We start from the raw sequence: 20,146 nt of genomic DNA on the forward strand, positions 1-20,146 counted from the left end.
CCGGTTCGAATCCCATAAATGTCAAAAAGGACTCTGCTCTGTTGGGCCCTTAACCTGCAATTGCTGAGCGCTTTCAGTAGTGAGAAAAGTGTTATATAAATGCAAAGAATTATTATTATTCTCATGAGTGGCTGGCACACTTCAAATATTTTTGCATGCCTTCCTTGCACTCTGATGACCTGTTTCATCAAATTCAGCCTTTCGATCATCATTTCAGGAACCACTTAAGCCTGGTAGGATCACATTTGTCATCAGCCTCTCCTTGAAATTTGGCATTCCAGATATATGCTGATGCAGAAATATTCGCTGCACAGTTGTGTGGGCTAAAACCCATTACATGCGTAAGCCAAGTAAGTGGGCTTGACATCGTTTTCACCACATTTTCCTCACAACCAGCATGGACACGTCAAGTATAAACCAAACTTAACCTGCTTCTTTTTGGGGGTTAACCAAAGTGGTAGCAGCAAGAATGCACTCTTGCAGGTGAACCGGATGTTCCAGCTTATGGAACCATCCCAGGAAAGTGATGAAGCAAGAAAGAAAGTCACCTGCCTTCCCAGAAGGCCATAAAAAGGTACAGTAGAGGGAGAAAGGGCAGTTTGGCTGAAGAAGAGGCTCCCAGTGGGATACTTAAATACAAGACCCCTCCAATAACTGGAGAACGGTTAAGGTTAATTTGTTATATTGTTATCCATGAATTGCCAAACAATACCTGGAGGTGTGATACCTCCCCTTGTCTCTTGGATTGCCAAAAGTCCCCAGTCTGTCCCAGAAACCTGAAGTTTAGTGTGGATCTATCACAATGAAAATTGTGCATAAACGTTCAGTTTCTTTAGTAGGCCATTACCAATGCCAATAAATATAATTTGTAAGGCACATCACATTCAAGAATAACCATAAATAGAAAAATATACAACTTTTTTTAAAAAATACAAAATAATTTAAATAAATTTGTGAAATTCACAAAATCAAACATTCTGCAAAATCATGGCTTATTCTGAAGTCCTTAAGGCAGAAAGGTCTTTCCTCCTTTGTCATCGGCTGGCTAGTCTGACCAGTTCCCGCTGATTTTGTTCAAGTTTCTCTTCTAAACATTTGAGCAGTATGGGGTCCATGGTGGGATCAAACTTGTTGGCAAACCAGTGGCCGTAACCAATTAGCCAGCGGAGCTCTGCAGCTCCATAGATGCAAACGCTGCGCACATGCCTGCCAGTGCAGGGGGGATACAGATTGCCCTCAAGGTAATTCCATTTCACAAGCCGTGTTTTACTCATTAAGTCCGTAAAATCGGGATCAGACCTGGGGATCTCCCCTGGCACACCAGGAACACGCACTAATGTGGCCCAGAAATGCTCATCAGGAGAGTATGTGTCCTCAGACCATGCCAAAAAGTCATTCACCAGCTGGTTTCCTTGCATATGTTCAACAAACCCCCGACTGAGAACAAAGTAGGCACTGCCAATAAACATTTCAATGTTGTGGGGTGCAGGATCTTTGACCCGCTCTGTCTTAACGGGCATCTTGCTATATTCAAACGACACATCTTGCAGCTCATGATGGAAAGCAAAACGCTGCCTTTTTAAGTCACTTGGCCTGGACGATTCCAGCATGTTGGAGCCATTGAGCTTCTTAAGCTCGGACACCAGCTCAAAGTTGGACTTCAGAGGAAAGTCCTGACCACACAAGTTAATGACATATCTCCACTTGACTTGGGAATGGACAAGATCTGACAGGCAATTTAGATCAGCTTTGAGCCTGGTCATGTGAGCGTAGTGGACAGTTTCCAGCTTGGATGAGATAAAAACATTAGGAAAGCAATTGGCCAGGCTTCTGACAGCATTTATGAACTTTGGAGAAGATTTCATGTCATAATGTATGCAGTAGATGTTTTGAGGCATGTAGATGGCATGAAGGATTCTTTCCACCATCTCGGCCTGCTTGTGCACCACTAAAGAGTAGGCCAGTGGAAACTGATATTCCTCCTCAGACACTGGCTTGTCTGAATATTTCCTGAGTTGCAAATATCTTTGGCAGTTAGCGGTTAATGCCAGAATATTGCTATCTTCTGAATGAATATTATTTCTCTTTTGTATTTCCAAGGACTTGCCAATCTCCACAGGATCAAGATGGTAGATGGAGGTACAGTTCACATTGTTATGTTCCCACAGAAACTGGGCTTCTGGAAAATCAGAAGCACTCCAGGTAGGTTCACCAAGAAAAGTTCTTTTCTTGAAAGGTACAAGTCCAGAAAGAAACAATATAAAACATCCTGGGACCAAAATAAATAACAAGTGACTCCATCTATTCGGAAGAAAGGCATGTCTTCTCTTCTTCATTCTGAGAACAAGAAAAGAAAAGCAGCAGTTAGATATGCAACATGGTTGTTTCCTTCTAGCCGACGAAACCTCAAGAAGTCATAGCATCTCCTTAGGAGATGTTAGAATGACACTGGGAAAAGGACAGCTGGCTGCCAGTTCCCTGACCAATTAACTTTTAATTTAACACCATTAATATCATGCACCACTGTATAAAAAATTTAAAAATTGCCAGTGAAGCCAAAACAAACAGCAACTCCAGCAAAAAGACGATTGAAAGAGAAGTTAAAAAACTTTAGAGACACAGAAGGACAATCATTGAAACTGAGAAGGAAATTGCAAATGACCTTTTAGAAGTAAAAGAAAACTTTTGAGTTCACAGATTTTGAAATAGAAGAATCACATGAACTTCAAACCCTCAGTCTGTTGAAAACTAAAAAAAACCCCTGGATTTGATGCAATTTTACCTTAAAGCAGGTATTGTATTGAAAAAAAAATGAAAGACTTCATCTGTAAACCCCATGGAAGCTAGGGGGCAAACCCCAGACACAACTGACACAAACACAGTCACGGGTTCAAATAAAAAGATACAAGCAAACAATCACACAATGGACACTGAATCCTCTCTGTCCTGTCTTCTCCTTTAAACTCCTCTCCAAACTCCTCTTCCTCCCGACTCTGACTTCCTTGAGTGAGGTCGAGCAGGTCCTTTTGTCTTGGACCTGGGAGTACTTCTTGTACCAGGGCATAACAAAGTGGAAGCAATACCAGGTCAATCGGACATTCACAAAACAGGAAGCGTAAGTCTCTATAGCGCCCTCAAGTGGCAACCATGGACCCCAGCAGGGCTGCCTCATATTTCTGAGACTGAGCCTCCTTCTATTGTTCGGTCATATTGGCCTCCAGGGAATGGCACCAATCCCTGCCGGGACGCCCAGCCATACAGGTGTTCTTTCACAACCCTTTATTAGGCTTGTCTGAGCAGTCACTTGAGGAAGGAGACGTGCCAGCGGGCTGGAAAGTTGTGAGTGTGACTCCAATCTCCAAGAAGCGAGACAAAAATGGATCTTTGTAATTACAAACCAATAAATGTTACTTCTGTACTATGCAAAATTATGGAAACAATAATAAGAAATAAATTAGAAATGTACCCGCATGAAAATAATTTACTAAATAACAGCCAGCATGGGTTTCTGAGAGGAAGATGTTGCTAAACTAATGTGTTGGAATTTTTCAAATAGGCAACTACAGTAGTTGACTAAAACAAGGCATACAACACCATTTACCTAGACTTCCAAAAAGCCTTTTCTACAGTCCCACACCGAAGATCCAAAAAAAAATGGGTCTCAAGGTGAAGAACTGGCAGGAGGAAAAGAGTGCAGATAAGAGAGGAATGCTCCACGTGGAGTGACGTCATCAATGGAGCCAGTCAGGGGTCTGTCCCAGACCATTACTTTTTCTGATGTACTGTATATTAATTACATTAATATACTGTGTTAGGATATAGCAGGTTGGAAAATGGATGGATGGAATATCCATCCATCCATCCATCCATTTTCTAACCCGCTGAATCCGAACACCGGATCACAGGGGTCTGCTGGAGCCAATCCCAGCCAACACAGGGCACAAGGCAGGAACCAATCCCGGGCAGGGTGCCAACCCACCGCAGGACACACACAAACACACCCACACACCAAGCACACACTAGGGCCAATTTAGAATCACCAATGCACCTAACCTGCCTGTCTTTGGACTGTGGGAGGAAACCGGAGTGCCCGGAGGAAACCCACGCAGACACAGGGAGAACATGCAAACTCCACGCAGGGAGGACCCGGGAAGCGAACCCGGGTCTCCTAACTGCGAGGCAGCAACGCTACCACTGCGCTACCGTGCCGCCCTGGATGGAATATGATTTTCATATTATTTTAATAGCATATAAGTGCACTTTCATGTCCATAACAGTCTGTCTGATGCGTGTGGAATTCATTTTGTAGCATTATCCACCATACTAAGTTCATTATTCCTGCTCATAAGGTGGTCTAAGTTAGTATGGCACATTATGACATTCTTGGCAAACAATGTGAAAACTATCCATGTAAAAAGAAAAAAAATTCATAATCACTGTTTGTCATAATCCTTGTGTCAGTTATCCAGTTGTATGTTCAAAATGTGTAAAACACAGGCATTTTTGGCTAAAATATTGTTAAACACATAAACAAGAAGCACATTCCCAAACTACTGCAGTTTTGAACTGAAGATCTGCATCTCCCCTTCATTGATTGGTCAGCAGTCCCGTCTTTATTTGAGAAGCACCGTATTATAGGAATGGGTTTCCTGACACATGGGTTATACAACACGAGTAACGCAACATTTTTTTTCTTTTTTCCATGGACATTTTTCACATTGTTTGCTGATGTACAGCTTTGGATGCTATTGGGTTCAGTTATATCATATTTTTTTTTTCTTTCCATTCTGTATGAAAACATGAGATTAAAATTTTTCTCTTCATAACACAAACAAATCAATCATTTTTGAGGGACATATGCCTTTGAACTGGACAGAAAATCACAGTGAACACGTTTAGTATGTGCACACTGTAAGATAAATCGGGTAGTCCGTGATGATCTCATCATTCTTTATAAACCCTATGCTGAAATTTCCCAAAAATCAATAATACTCCCCCCCATTTGGTATTTCACTGGGGGCGGGGGGCACCTACTGTCACAAGTGGAATTCAAGCCTTGCTTTATACCACTCCTATCCTTTTGTGTTTCTCGGTTATAACAATATGTCATTAATTGCACCATGGCGATTTGCAAGCCAAACAGAAGGCAACTTTGCATCCATCTATTGAATTTCCAACCTGCTGATCCTGTTGAGGGTCTTGGGGAGTCAGGAAAGAATCAGTCCTGAATGGAGTGCCGGACCATTAAACAGACCAGTTTATCTAAAAACACATTTCTTACAGCACATACAAAGCCCATCACACCAACCATGCAGAACATCAGTGAAAATCAGCAGCAAATCTGCAATACTATGAATAACTGGAAACAGACTACGATATGCCAAAGAACCATGAAGACAACTCAGGATGGCGAAAATCACAAAATACACATCTTAACAAAAACTACATACTGGCAGTGTGATGCAGTAGTTATGGCACAGCACCGTGAAGCCCAAGGATGACACTTCAGTCTCTGCCAAACTTGTGAAAGCGCCCATTATAGCAGTTTGGAACAACTTTCGTTGTACGCGGAGAACCACAGACACATAGAATAAGCTAGCAAGTAGTGCGGTAGACAGTAGGACTTTAGGGACTTTCAAAACAAGACTTGATGTTATTTTGGGGGAATTAAGTTTATACGATTGGTGGGCTCAATAGTCTGTTCTCATCTAGATTGTTCTAATGCTCTAATGTTCTCATTTAAGCCATCACTGTGGAGTGGCAGGAGCTGGCTGACATGCCTTATGGCCAAACTTGAGTCTGCAAACCACACAGTTACACTTTAACCCACTGAAATCCCCATGCCATGGTGTCAACTGTAAAAACATGCAAGCAGTTGTTGTGCAGTGTGCTCTAACGCACCTTCAGTGGTGCATATGTTTGTCAGTCCGAGGAGCTGCAGTGCCTCGCGCCCAGATTCATCCATGTGAGTCGTCTGTACAGGCTTGCTGCCAGATCATAAAAGGTGAGAACTTGTTTTAATTTTGCAGTCTTTAACTTTTTGATGATAACTTCTGTAAAAGGCCCTATTTAAAGTGCTGTCCATAATGTTCATTTTTCTTGATTTACCCCCTGCTCCACAGTTTAAAATTACAAATCAAACAATTCAGACGTGATTGAATCCACATTGCAGACTTTCATTTAAGGGTGTTTTAATACATTTCAGTCACACCATGTAGAAATTACAACAACACTTTTTCTAAATGGTGTGACCGAAATGTATGCAAATACAGCGTTTGGTAACTTTTGTCCCATCTAAAAGAAATACACACGGGAGCTGGTAGAGCGTAGAAACAGAACTGGGCGGCTGTGATGCAGGCTCAGTCTTTATGTTGACTTGGAAATATTTGTGAATTATTTCTCCCCTTTTTTTATGTAAGTTGTATGTATCCTGTTACTTTTCTCCTGTTTAAGATCTTCATTCCAATATATTGTAACACAATGTCACAACAAATCACACTACTAATGTTTTTACATTAAACATAATTCATTGAAAAAATTTGACATACACTCGAAAAATTACAAAGCAGTCCCACAGAACCAACTATTAGTAATCCTTTGATAAAATTCCAATATGCAGTATTAGAGAGGAGGGATTAAAGAAATATTTAATCTCCTTTAGTTGTGCTTAGCAAGAATTAAAGTTTTAACAATTTAAGAACAAAAAACTTTCCAATTCTAAGAGGTGGCATGCCAAGGGAGAAAGATTGAGTCTACAGCTATCGGGTGCTACTTGACCACACGTGCTTTAGTGGTCTGCTATCTTTAAGCATTTGCTTTGAATAACACTGTAGGCCTGCTGTTAACCAAAATCATGCTGTGGGACCGCAGAAACCCAAGATTCAAGGTAATGCCTAGGTTTATATTAGGGGGGTCTCCCTGACCAGGTGGCACAACATTTGTTGGGTGCTTGGTTTCAAAAATTTTAGAAACCCCTGCACCAGACCCCAAGGCTGACCCACTGTATGACCCTGAGCAAGTCACTTTTTCTGTCAGCACTCCAGCCAATTTGTCTGATGACCAAGTCGCATTGCTCAATTCAAGCAATGGTTCAATTTCAGTTTGCTCTAAAACTGGTTTTACAGTTTTTGTTCGCCATTGTGTTTTTGGCTGAAGGCTCCACCATTAATATTAATTAATTACCATAAACTGGCAGAATACATAGAAATATTTGTTTTTTATAGCATGATATTACTTTATCCACTAGATGGCAGTAGAATACTGTCCCGAGAGTTATTCAGGCTTAACACTGTGTATCCAGCAGGGGGTGCTAGCTTCCTCGTTGGAATGAGTTCTTTTGTAATTGCGGCGTGTTACATAACCTGAAACTATACAGATACAGTGGAACCTCGGTTTGCGAGTAACTTGGTTTACGAGTGATTTGCAAGACGAGCAAAAATTTTTAATAAATTTTGACTTGATAAACGAGCGAGGTCTTGCAGTACGAGTAGTATGCATATGCTTTGTCTGCTGAGCATCATGTGATCACAACTGAGCTGATGGTTCTCTCTCGCTGCGGGATTGTGGGCAATCGTCTCCTATTCTCCGTCTGAGTCGGCATGCCTCACATATATAGTCAACATCCGTACGAGCGTATACGGTTTACTGCAGCATTAGCATTGTTACTGTGTGTGCACGTGTGTGTATGTATGTATGTATGTGTGTGTGTGCTCGCTCGCTCGCTCACGTGTGTGTGTGTGTGTGTGTGTGTATATGTGTGTGTGTGAGTCCCCGTCTTGCACCCTAAAACATAAAGCGGAGTCTCAGTACTTTAGCAACACCAGCTTTATTCAGCTTGAAACAGCAACAGCGCGATTATTTATTATAGTGGGATCTGCTGCTCTTCTATACACAGACACAGCAGTCAGGCAGGACCCTGCGTATTTATAATGTTCCTAGTTCTTTGTATCACCCATCGATGGCAGGCCCTTATAGCATGTCCGCGATCTTTTCGGATTCGCTTTTACGGCGAACTTCTACAGCACTGGGAGACTGCGATTGCTTTGGGATGCTCTTCCGTGTGTCATCCCGTTGGGTGCAATCCCACAAGAGTTTAGAAACTCACTCACACCAGCCATGATTCTTTTCAAAGGTAAAGTGCAGGTTAATTTGTTTTATGTATTTTTACTTGATATTTTGCATTAATCATTTTTATATGAATAGTTTTGGGTTGTGGAACAAATCATCTGAGTTTCCATCATTTCTTATGGGGAAATTCACTTTGATACACGAGTGCTTTGGACTACGAGCACATTTCCAGAACGAATTATGCTCGCAAACCGAGGTTCCACTGTATAATATAAAAAGGTGATACCGCTACCTTAGTGATGCGGTGGTAAGAGATCACATAGGAGAAATAACTTTGCTTTCTTTAATGACGAATTACGCTGCAAAACAGACAAAGGAAGCTATGACAAGACCTTCGGGAGTGGGGGCCCGATGAATAGAGTCTGCCGTTTTCGTTGTTGCGTTGGAAAGATTTTCCGGATCGGAAGACGTTATCTCCCATCTGTCCATCGGCTTCAAAGGTGTGCCGGGCAATGTTCCAAGTCTTTATACTCTTTCTTCAATGCAGCCCCCCACTTTGGTGAATCATGCCATTCCAAACAAGGCAAAGAGAGGATACAGTTTCATGCTGAGTTTGACACACAGAAATAGTACACAATGGTCATCAGTCTGACTGCCCATTTTGCAGTTGTCCTTAACTTGTCGTCTTAAAATGCTTGCCTTGCAGTTCTTATATGGTAAATATGGCTTTGTGTTAGCTGTACATGTGAGTGGAAAGAAACGTAGATTTATAAAATATTTTTGTGCAGAGCACAGTGACATATTAAACATTTAAACTTATTACACACTGCAAAATGGATCATTACTCTCACCCTGAGTCTGACCCGGGCTTAACCATAATAACATAGAATTCCGAACCCGAGTCAAACTTGGGGTTAGCACCAAGGAGGTTAAACAAAGTGGAGGGCAGTAGCCCAAGTACATGTAAAGTAATATTCTGCAGAAATTAAATGAGGGTCTGATTTTTGTGACAAACCTGTTAACTGGCCAAGATGTTAAAATGACACTGGACCTGCCTGTGGACATTCAGCCTATAGAAGAATCAATCATCCTTCACCTTTTAAGCTTTCTTTATCAAAATCAGGATGTGGGGGATATGGAGCCTGTGCTAGCAGTGGCTATCACACTCATGCACACACCCTAACTCACACCAGGAGTGTTTAGTGCCCTCAGTGAACATAATATGTAGAGAGGGAAACACGTGAACATTCCATGCAGTGTGTCCAGGTTTGGATTTTACGTAGGACCCTGGAGCTGTGCTGCTTTGCCTCTACTGTTTTCTAGTGGCATTTTTATTGTGCGACACTGGAGCTTATGTCACCCATGGCACCGCCTTTTGCAGCCTACCTATCTGGTGCCATTGTCTAGTAGGACTGTTTACAGAGGGTCTGCTAATGTGATGTTGGTGCCTTTCTCGTGAGAGTCATGTCCCTGGTGGTGTCTCTAATAGAGTATGTGTGAGACATTCTCGAGTGTGTTAAATTCCCTGCTAGCACCCTGGACGAGCTATCGTATGTGCCACATTTAGGACCTGTGAGTCTCAATGCTGTAATGCACAATCAAACATTTATTTTATTTCGCCTTATACAATTTCTTGTATTAGGAATTTGTTAGTTTTCACATACCCTTTGGGGTCAGAGCGCAGGGTCAACCATTGTACAGCACCCCTGGAGCAATTACAGGTTAAGGGCCCCGCAGAGTAGGATCTCTTTTGGCAGAGACAGGGATTCGAACCGGCAACCTTCTGGATACCAGCACAGATCCTTAGCCTCAGAGCCACCACTCCACCCTGGAAATGAAAAACTTTCTAATATTTGTGTGAAATTTACCTTTGACAAGTTTCCGACGGTGTCCCCGTGTTCTTGATGGACTCGTTTTAAAGTCATATTCTGGATCTATGGTACTAATTCCCTTCATAGTTTTAAAAACTTCAATCATGTCTCTCCTCTTAATCTCCTTTTGCTTAAACTGAAAAGGCTCAGCGCTTTTAATCTTTCCTCGTAACTCAAACATGAATATCAGACAGGCTCTTCCCCATCCCAAATCAATGTGCCCATTGAATATAATTTAACAAGGGGCCATAGTAGCACTGGGGACAAGATCAGATCCAACTCAGGACAAGACATCCACCCACTGCAAGGCACAGTCTCACACACACACACACACACACACACACACACACACACACACACACACACACACACTAGGCGTATCCACAGGTGCAGATTAACCGGACACAAACAATTATGGGTGTTGGGTTTAATAATCACACACAAAGAAACACACTGCCAACTCCACACATGCAGTGCCCAGGCCAGGATTCAAATGTAGCACTCCTAGGGCTAAGAGGGAGCCGCTGTAACCATGGTGCCAACCGGTTACAATTCACAATTCCTAATTTCTGTCACATTTACATGATGATTTATTTATAACTTTCTGATACTTTCCAATTTTATTCCAGTTACTAGTAAAGAGCTCATCGTTTTTTTTATCAGACACAGATGGCCCAAGTACAGCTGAGTCACTCCATGTCTTATCTTGGCATGTCAACCACTTTTGCAACAACCAGCAGCTTTTGTTTTACATGTAGGAGAAGGCTCTGCACAAACAAGGGCAGTTTCAGCTGCTGCATTAACATACAGTATAGGCCGAAGGAATCTTTTAAGAAAGTAAATACAACTCCTAATCCGAAAAACATACACAATGTTAATCACGGTGCCCAGGCAAACATGCTAAAAGTAATCAATTGATTAACAAAAGCCCTTGAGCATAAGAAGTAAAAGTCACTTCACCCTTCACCAACTCTGCATTCATGGCCGACTGCTCAGGGTCCATTTAGCTTAAATGTATTTTGTGCTCAATGTATGCTGCTCTCCAAACTCCTCGCTTCACTATAAAATTATCCTTTTTTTTTTTTTTTAAATATATCATGATATGCATTTAGCACTCTGAAGCACCTGTACTAATCTAACAAGACTGGCACAACTTAATTCTGAACAAAGTGTAGTCAATTTAATTATGAATAATATGATTATTTAATGCAGTTTGAAAGTATTAACTACATGCATTTACAGAATATCAGTTGAAAATAAACAATTCACACATCAAATGATAAGGTAACAGCATTGCTGTCGTTCATAAGAACACACAGACCCTTCAAACTCGGGCATTTGTGAAACGGATTATAATGAAAGGTCAGGACTGACTGATCGGGTATTTTGAGGGCCGGTCCCCGATTTCACGTTGCTGAATCAGCCGATTCCTGTAGCGATCACCGATTTCATATTTCTCAACTGGCCGCTTCCAATTACAAATTTTTTTTCGTTGTCCCTTTAAAAAACATTTTACACTAAACTCCTGCATAACCAGACGCATAGAAGCCTCATGTTTCATATTAAACTGTTCCTTGGTGTTTTTATACATAAACTATACAGTACATCACTGGTGTTACCGGATAATTGTTTAATTAACAAAATGAAATTCTGTACGCTTATTGTTCAGTGACCATAAAAATAGTAAAATAAATAAAAATCCCTTAAAATACCTACTTTTTAACTAATAAAATATGTACAGAAAATATTTATCTGTAATTCATATGGCACAAATGATTACAAGGTTTCATTCCTTCTGTAATTCGCTTATCTGAAGAAAAAAAAAAAAAAAAAAGTAGTTTTCACCACTTGTCTAACAAACTATCGATATAAATAAAAGTCAATGTGTGTGTGCGTGTGCGTTCCTAGAGTGATTTCCATGACACTTGCTACACATGTTTCTCATTGGTCAACTAAAAATACTGTAGGGTGAAATCAACCCTAACCCACCCCCTTCTGGGTATAGTGGGGGGTGATCTTGCGGTCTGGTATGCATGTTATCATCCAGCTGACACTCGGAACGACCACCCAAGGGTGAACTGGCAGTGACTGCCAGCATTCTGTATGTTTGAGCCCACCACTCCCCTGTTCCTTTTCAAATTAAATAGAGTTGGCTGGTTCCAAGCGTCAGTTGGATGATAACATACATACAAGACTGCAAGACAAGCATATTAGTGAGTCGTCATTGTTTGTGGATTTATTTTTATTGTTAGTTGTTTTTTTTTTTTATTATATTTTTCATAAACAATAAAAAAAAACAAACACTTTTTTCATCCTGGGTAATACCGGAAAGTTCAGCTATATATCTATATATTCTCACACATCAATTCATTTAATTGATACTGGTACCTAAACACTACCCAAATGTAAATATACATGCACTTAGAGGTTTTAATCATTTTAATCATTAATTGCATTACAGATTTTTTGCTGTTAAAATGTATATTTACTATTTTTATATAGGTGTTTTTTTATTTTATATTTTTCCATGTACCAGCTAATTCTTTAGGTGTAATTATAAATATGGATTACCATTTTAATTATGCAGTTCTTGTTTCTTACCAAAACTTCTACTGTACGACAGCATTGCCCAACCTCTGGGCCGCTGCAGACTCAACACACCACCCCTCGACTCCCCACCACTGCTCCATTCACAGTGGCAGCATCTCAGGTCTCTATTGGGGCAGATCCTGGTCATTGTCCCCCCTAACCCAAACTCTGACGACTGTGCTTGATTCACCAAGGAGGAATTGAATGTACGATCGAGCTTGATTCATTTAATGTTCTGGTGAATGAGTGGACCCCCAGATTTAACAATCATGCTCGATTCTCTATGGAGGACCATCCACTCCAACAGCTCAGACAACTGTGCTAAATTCACAGAGGTGGCCACCCTGATGGGTCATAAACACAGCGGCATATTTGGGACACACAGCTACCTGACAAAAATTAATACTAAACACAGTACAAACCCTCAAAAAAGCAGAAAATCTATCAAATGGTGTTTATCAAGAAGATACAAGGCTAACATACTTCAACAACAAGAACAACATTTATTTCTATAGAACATTTTCATACAAATGATGTAGCTCAAAGTGTTTTACGTGATGAAGAAAGAGACAAAAGACAAAATAAATAAGAAAATAGAATTAGGGAACAGTAATTAACATAGAATAAAAGTAAGGTCTGATGGCCAGGGAGGACAGAAAAAACAAAAAAAAGCTCCAGGCGGCTGGAGAAAAAAATAAAATCTGCAGGGGGTCCAGGCCACGAGACCACCCAGCCCCCTCTAGGCATTCTACCTAACATAAATGACCTCACAATCAGTCCTCATTGTATTCAGGGTTCACATGGAAGAACTTGATGATGACGGTCATGTGGGCTTCTGACCTTTAATCCTTTAACACTGAACAAGTTTACAAGTAAAATGGACACAATTTGCTGTTCAGCTAACAAGCCTATTATTTATTAAGCAGCAATTTCAAATTCATCTTTCCCTTTTATTTTTTTTATTTGAAAATGTGAGCTGCTGTACTTAACACAAGCTCACTCACTGTCCAAACTCAACACAAGCAGTGTCAGTTTTAATCAAAGTACAAAATAAAAAGGTCTGAATTGATTAAAGTAGCTTTTCTTGCCGTTTGTCTAACTGCACAAGATGACTCCTCCGATTCCTTTTTCTCTGTTTATCACTCCACTTTCTTTAATCTGAATATTCCCATCTTCTCTCTCTCTGGTAAAGTCTGTCTTACTGCTCTCTGCTTACAGGAAGTTCACGCGCGCCCGGTCAACTACTGTAATACCTTGCGTAAAGGAGCACTGCAATGAAATTACGGTAAAGCATAGAAAAGGCTGAATTTACCGATGACCATTCAAGTCTTTTGTTGGGAAAACCAGTCAGTTTAAATCACTGGCTGAGTAACTACAGCATCACTAAAAAGGCACTATATAAAACGTGATAGCAGTAATTTTATTTTAACATGCTTTAATTTCTATATACAAAATAATAAATTCCTAACACAGGACTGTAATACATAGCATTGCTGTTTCATATGGTAGCACCTAGAACTGGGTGTTCACCATGTAACTTGCATATCCCAACTTCAAGACTCCAAAATGGCCAAGTTAAATGGAATTTGTGGGTGTGGGCAAATGAGTGTCCCCTGAAACTGACTGCCGTCCCATTTAGGACTTGTCTTGATGCCCTAAGCTGTTGGGGCACATTCTGCACCCCATGACTCTGAAAAGCATCAAGCATTCAATAACTGATAGCGTCCTGTGGTAGTCTTCAGGGTTAAACCCTACCTTGGATTTAGCATATAGAAAATATATCTTCTGCGGTGGGTTGGCACCCTGACCGGGATTGGTTCCTGCCTTGTGCCCTGTGTTGGCTGGGATTGGCTCCTGCAGACCCCCGTGACCCTGTGTTCGGATTCAGCGGGTTGGAAAATGGATGGATGGAAAATATATCTTCTATACATATGGTGCCTACAGAAAATATTCAGACTCTTTTCGTTTTTTTACACTTTTGGTTATGGTGAAGTCTTATGTTAAAATTGTTTTAAATTTTTTTTTCTTGCATCTATCAACACTCAATACCCAGAATGACAAAATTAAAACTGGATTTTAGGATGTTTTGCAAACGTTTCAAATATAAAAGAGTGAAATGTCACCTTGACACAAGTATTTAGATTTTTTACTCAGTACTAAGTTGAGCTCCTTTGGCAGCGATTCCAGACCAGAGTCTTCTTGGGCCTGACGTAACAAGCTTCACACCCCAGGATTTGGGGATTTTCTGCCATTCTTCCCTACAGATCCTCTCAGATGTTTGTCAGTGGACAGCTGTTTTCAGAGATGTTCAAGTCTGGCCACTCCACTCAAGGTCATTCCCAGAGATGTCCCTAAACCACTCCTGTGTTCTCCTTGCTTCATGCTGAACATCAAGAAGAAAGCCCTCTGCATTGTCAAAGACTCCTTACACCCCTCTCATGGACTGTTACATTTTTTTAGCCGTCCGGTCGGACATAATCGCTCCATTAAATCAAGAACAGCCAGAATGTGCAACAGTTTCTTTCAGCAGGCAATAAGAATGCTAACCTCTGTGCAACATGCACTTAACAAGCCTGTTTTTATACACGTAATTATTTATTTTTAGACATTGTATTTAACTATTTTACATAAGTATTGGTTGGACTTAGTGAATTTAGCACTGTCTTGGTTTACTTTTTTTGTATTTTTCCCCCTTTCCCTTTTTGCACATTTTCTGGTCTCGAGTAACACAATTTCTCCACAATACATTTTAGATATGGCTAGAAATGACAAATAAACTTGAACTTGAACATCATTGTAGGCATTAACACCTAATGGAAGGTGAAACTTTGACCCAGCCTGAAGTCCAGAGTACTCTAAATCAGGTTTTCATTTAGGAGATCTCTCTACTTTTCTCCATTCAGCTTTCCCTCCACCTTGACAAGTCTCCAACTTCCTGCCACAAAAAAAAAACCAAAAAAACCAAGCACAAAGCATGAAGCTACCATCAGCACACTTCACTGCTGGAATGTGATAAGCGGTGCCTGGTCTCCTCCAGACATGGCATTTAGAATTGAGGGCAAATCTTGCTTTCATCTGACAAAAGAACCTTGTTTCTCACAGTCTGAGGGTCCTTCAGGTGCCTTTTTGCAAACTTCCAGCAGATTTTTATGCATTGCCTGGCCACACTGCCATAAAGCACAAATTAATGGAGTGCTGCAGTAGTGGTTGTACTTCTGGAAGTTTCTCCCATCTCCAAACAGGTTTTTTCAAGCTCAGCCAAAGTGACCATTGGGTTCTTGGTCACTTCTCTTACCAAGGTCCTTCTCTCACAACTACTCAGTTTGACCAGGTGGTCTGCTCTAGGAAGAGCTATGGTTGTTTCAAACGTATTCATTTTAAGAATTCTGGAGGTTACTGTGCTCTTGTGAACCTTCTTTGCTGCTTTCTCCACATATGTGCCATGACATGACACCTCATGGCCAGAGGCGTAGCTAGGGTTTCCAGTGCCCGGGGACAACTGAAGATTTCGTGCCTCCTCCCGTTTGCCAAGATGCAAAGGGGAAGGGAAAGAAACATCCATTTGGCGCCCCCTGGATGCTACACCCGGGGACAGATGTCCCCCCCTCCAGCTACGCCACTGCGCATGGCTGCTTTTTTTTTTCTCTGATACACATTGTCAACTTTGGGACCTTCCATGGACAGGTGTGTGCTTCTCCTAATCAATTGAATTGACTGGAGCAGGACACCAAACCAGTCGTAGAAACAAATCAATGGTGATCAACAGAGCAGGATACACCGTTCATAGCAAAGGCTCTGAACACTTGCGTCAATGTCATATTTCAGATTTTAATTTTTTTTAAATTTGAAAATATTCCTAAAATCCTGTTTTTGCTTTGCTGTTCTGGGGAAATAAGTTTTGTTTCATGAAGGAAAAAAAATGAATGTTGTTAAAATGTTAAAAGGCTGCAACATAATAAATGTGAAAAAGTGAAGGGGTCTGAATACTCTCTGATTGCACTGTATTTACATACATACATACATATATCAGTTACATACACATACATGTACAGACACCCTGCAAACACTCCTCCCAAATACCCCAAAGTTGAGGGAGTGTGTGTGAGTGGGCCCTCTAATAGCCTTGGCGATTTATTTTTATTTTCTTTGCTTTAGCCGTCATTTGCCTTCCGTTGGGTAGATGGTAAAATATTTGGTGCCTTGACTGGAGCCGTTTCCTGCCTTGTGCCAGCTACTGCAGGGACAGGCTCGTGCACTCCACAACCCCTCACTGTATTACGCAAGTCTGACATGATATTACACACACGTTTGTGTCTGGAGGGATTACTAATTATAAATTGGTCAAGGCGTTGACAGAGTATGGATGTGCATAAATGGGCTCCATGTAACGCACCATCCAGGGCTGGCTGCTGTGTTTCAACCCAATATTGTCCAGTCCTCAGCAACACAACTCTGAACTGGTTTCACCGGACTTTAGAATGAGAGTTCAACTCAGTTTATGTTTGCATAGTGCAGAGTTCTGTAACAAGTTCACAATTACTTTACAAATTACTAATAACACAATGCATACACGTGTTTAAAACAGTTAAAGCACACTCAGACTGATTAACATAAATGGAACCTTACAATACAGGTGCTGGTCATAAAATTAGAATATCATGACAAAGTTGATTTATTTCAGTAATTCCATTCAAAAAGTGAAACTTGTATATTAGATTCATTCATTACACACAGACTGATGTATTTCAAATGTTTATTTCTTTTAATGTTGATGATTATAACTGACAACTAATGAAAGTCCCAAATTCAGTATCTCGGAAAAATAGAATATCAGTTAAGACCAATGCAAAAAAAGGATTTTTAGAAATGTTGGCCAACTGAAAGGTATGAACATGAAAAGTATGAGCATGTACAGCACTCAATATTTAGTTGGGGCTCCTTTGGCCTGGATTAACTGCAGCAATGCGGCGTGGCATGGAGTCGATCAGTCTGTGGCACTGCTCAGGTGTTATGAGAGCCCATGTTGCTCTGATAGTGGCCTTCAGCTCTTCTGAATTGTTGGGTCTGGTGTATTGCATCTTCCTCTTCACAATACCCCACAGATTGTCTATGGGGTTAAGGTCAGGCGAGTTTGCTGGCCAATCAAGAACAGGGATACCATGGTCCTTAAACCAGGTACTGGTAGCTTTGGCACTGTGTGCAGGTGCCAGGTCCTGTTGGAAAATGAAATCTGCATCTTCATAAAGTTCGTCAGCAGCAGGAAGCATGAAGTGCTCTAAAACTTCCTGGTAGACGGCTGCGTTGACCTTGGACCTCAGAAAACACAATCGACCAACACCAGCAGATGACATGGCACCCCAAACCATCACTGACTGTGGAAACTTTACACTGGACCTCAAGCAACGTGGATTCTGTGCCTCTCCTCTCTTCCTCCAGACTCTTGGACCTTGATTTCCAAGGGAAATGCAAAATTTACTTTCATCAGAGAACATAACTTTGGACCACTCAGCAGCAGTCCAAAGGCGAGACGCTTCGGACGCTGTCTCTTGATCAAGAGTGGCTTGACACAAGGAATGCGACAGCTGAAACCCATGTCTTGCATACGTCTGTGCGTGGTGGTACTTGAAGCACCGACTCCAGCTGCAGTCCACTCTTTGTGAATCTCCCCCACATTTTTGAATGGGTTTTGTTTCACAATCCTCTCCAGGGTGCGGTTATCCCTATTGCTTGTACACTTTTTTCTACCACATCTTGTCCTTCCCTTCGCCTCTCTATTAATGTGCTTGGACACAGAGCTCTGTGAACAGCCAGCCTCTTTAGCAATGACCTTTTGTGTCTTGCCCTCCTTGTGCAAGGTGTCAATGGTCGTCTTTTGGACAACTGTCAAGTCAGCAGTCTTCCCCATGATTGTGTAGCCTACAGAACTAGACTGAGAGACCATTTAAAGGCTTTTGCAGGTGTTTTGAGTTAATTAGCTGATTAGAGTGTGGCACCAGGTGTCTTCAATATTGAACCTTTTCACAATATTCTAATTTTCCGAGATACTGAATTTGGGACTTTCATTAGTTGTCAGTTATAATCATCAACATTAAAAGAAATAAACATTTGAAATACATCAGTCTGTGTGTAATGAATGAACCTAATATACAAGTTTCACTTTTTGAATGGAATTAAAAATAAATCAACTTTGTCATGATATTCTAATGTTATGACCAGCACCTGTATATGTTTATTAATATTATCGTTGAGCTATGGCCAGATGATAATTATTTCTTTTAATTATGGTGTGAGTGGCAATTATTTTAACTTACGAAAGTTATAAAAATGTTAGGTTTAAATTCGTCTCAGCAATGTTTCCGCGCTTTGACCCTGCGAATTAAGTTCTCCGTCAGATCTGAATAAAAAGTGAAACACAGTTTAATCCGAGTGAGCACCTTTATCGGTGGACGCTCTTCTGTGCATTGTATTCTACAGACTGAATGATTACAGGTGATCTTTTGTACAAGGCAGAGTAGGAATTCCAGTTTACCCGTTACAACTGGAAAAAAAGGCTTTAACCCTTAAACTTGAACCCAGGATGTGTGCTTACCGCTGTCAGGTCCGAGCTGACAAAAGACAGAAGCGGATTTCCTTTACAAAAGAAAGAAGAGTAACTGAGCCTAAGGCTGAACTATGAAGCTATAAAAATTAATAAAACAATGCTCCTACTTCAGCTGTTTCATAAAGTGCAGGATTAACGGCTATCGGAAAGTAGCGGGGCGTTAACGCTGAAGAAAGTTGTGAGGCAGGATGCAATGCCATCCGTTAACTGCGGAGTATTAACCGATCTCTGATCATAGAGCGGGCGGCGCCTGTCGGAACAACACTACAGATGGAAACTTTGGGCGCTGGCGTGAGGGAGTCTAATGGTGGGCAGCGTGCTGCCTTTTAAAGTGATTTATTTGCCTCCATTCCGTGTTCGGGGACCGTAAAAGTAGTTCGAATGCAACTTCTCTTTTCTAACTACACGTCGCGGTCTTAACGTAATGGGTTGAGCGGATAGCATCCGGATTAATGTTCAGTTCTGGACAAGTGAGGAAGGATTCATAATCATGTTGGCGTAAAAGTACAAGTGAAGTTGCCATTGACATAAGAAAAAAAACGTTAACAAGACTAAAAAAAAGCAGAAGTATTAGATATTGTATACAGAGGACATATGATGCAATATTTAAGAAGAGAAGATGTAACACTTACGGTTCTGCGAGGAGGGGGTCAACGTCCTACTGCAAACTTGTGCTGCTCACCTGGAAAGCAGCTTTAGCCTGTTCGACCGGCGCATGGCGCACTAGGCTTCATTTTGAAGGACTGACAGGGGCGTGGTCAGGCGCCGCACTGGAGGCGGGGCGTTCCGCTCAGCAGAGAACACAAACTGCTTAGTTGCCTGCACTGGGAGCGGTGGGTGGCAAAGTTGAGCTTTCCCTTCAAAACCCAGCAGGATGAAAGAAAGAAATGTGGCTTAATTTTTAAGTGGCTTTGGTACAGATAGTTGCTGATAGGTGATCTCCACTGATATCTACGGGCGTTAGCAGATTTATTTTAGGCAAGTGTTCCTTGCTTTGAGGTGGACTGTTGTCCCGTGT

At 41.2% G+C, this 20,146-nt stretch overlaps 1 protein-coding gene across 1 annotated transcript; it reads right to left on the minus strand.

The window, feature by feature from the left end:
* Positions 1-816: 816 nt before the first annotated feature.
* LOC114654856 (beta-1,3-galactosyl-O-glycosyl-glycoprotein beta-1,6-N-acetylglucosaminyltransferase 4-like) lies at positions 817-19,899 on the minus strand. The gene is made up of 2 exons (XM_028805684.2): positions 19,761-19,899; positions 817-2,337 (listed from the first exon to the last, which is right to left on the minus strand). Exon 2 carries the CDS (start codon positions 2,334-2,336, stop codon positions 1,035-1,037), a length of 1,302 nt encoding a protein of 433 aa, XP_028661517.1. The 5' UTR covers position 2,337; positions 19,761-19,899; the 3' UTR covers positions 817-1,034.
* Between the last annotated feature and the right edge of the window lie 247 nt (positions 19,900-20,146).

Source organism: Erpetoichthys calabaricus, chromosome 7 (assembly GCF_900747795.2).
Source record: "Erpetoichthys calabaricus chromosome 7, fErpCal1.3, whole genome shotgun sequence".
Classification (NCBI taxonomy): Eukaryota; Metazoa; Chordata; class Cladistia; order Polypteriformes; family Polypteridae; genus Erpetoichthys; species Erpetoichthys calabaricus.

Excerpts from the sequence above, each read along its gene's own strand:
- LOC114654856 (XM_028805684.2), bottom strand. The coding sequence starts at position 2,336 with ATGAAGAAGAGAAGACATGCCTTTCTTCCGAATAGATGGAGTCACTTG.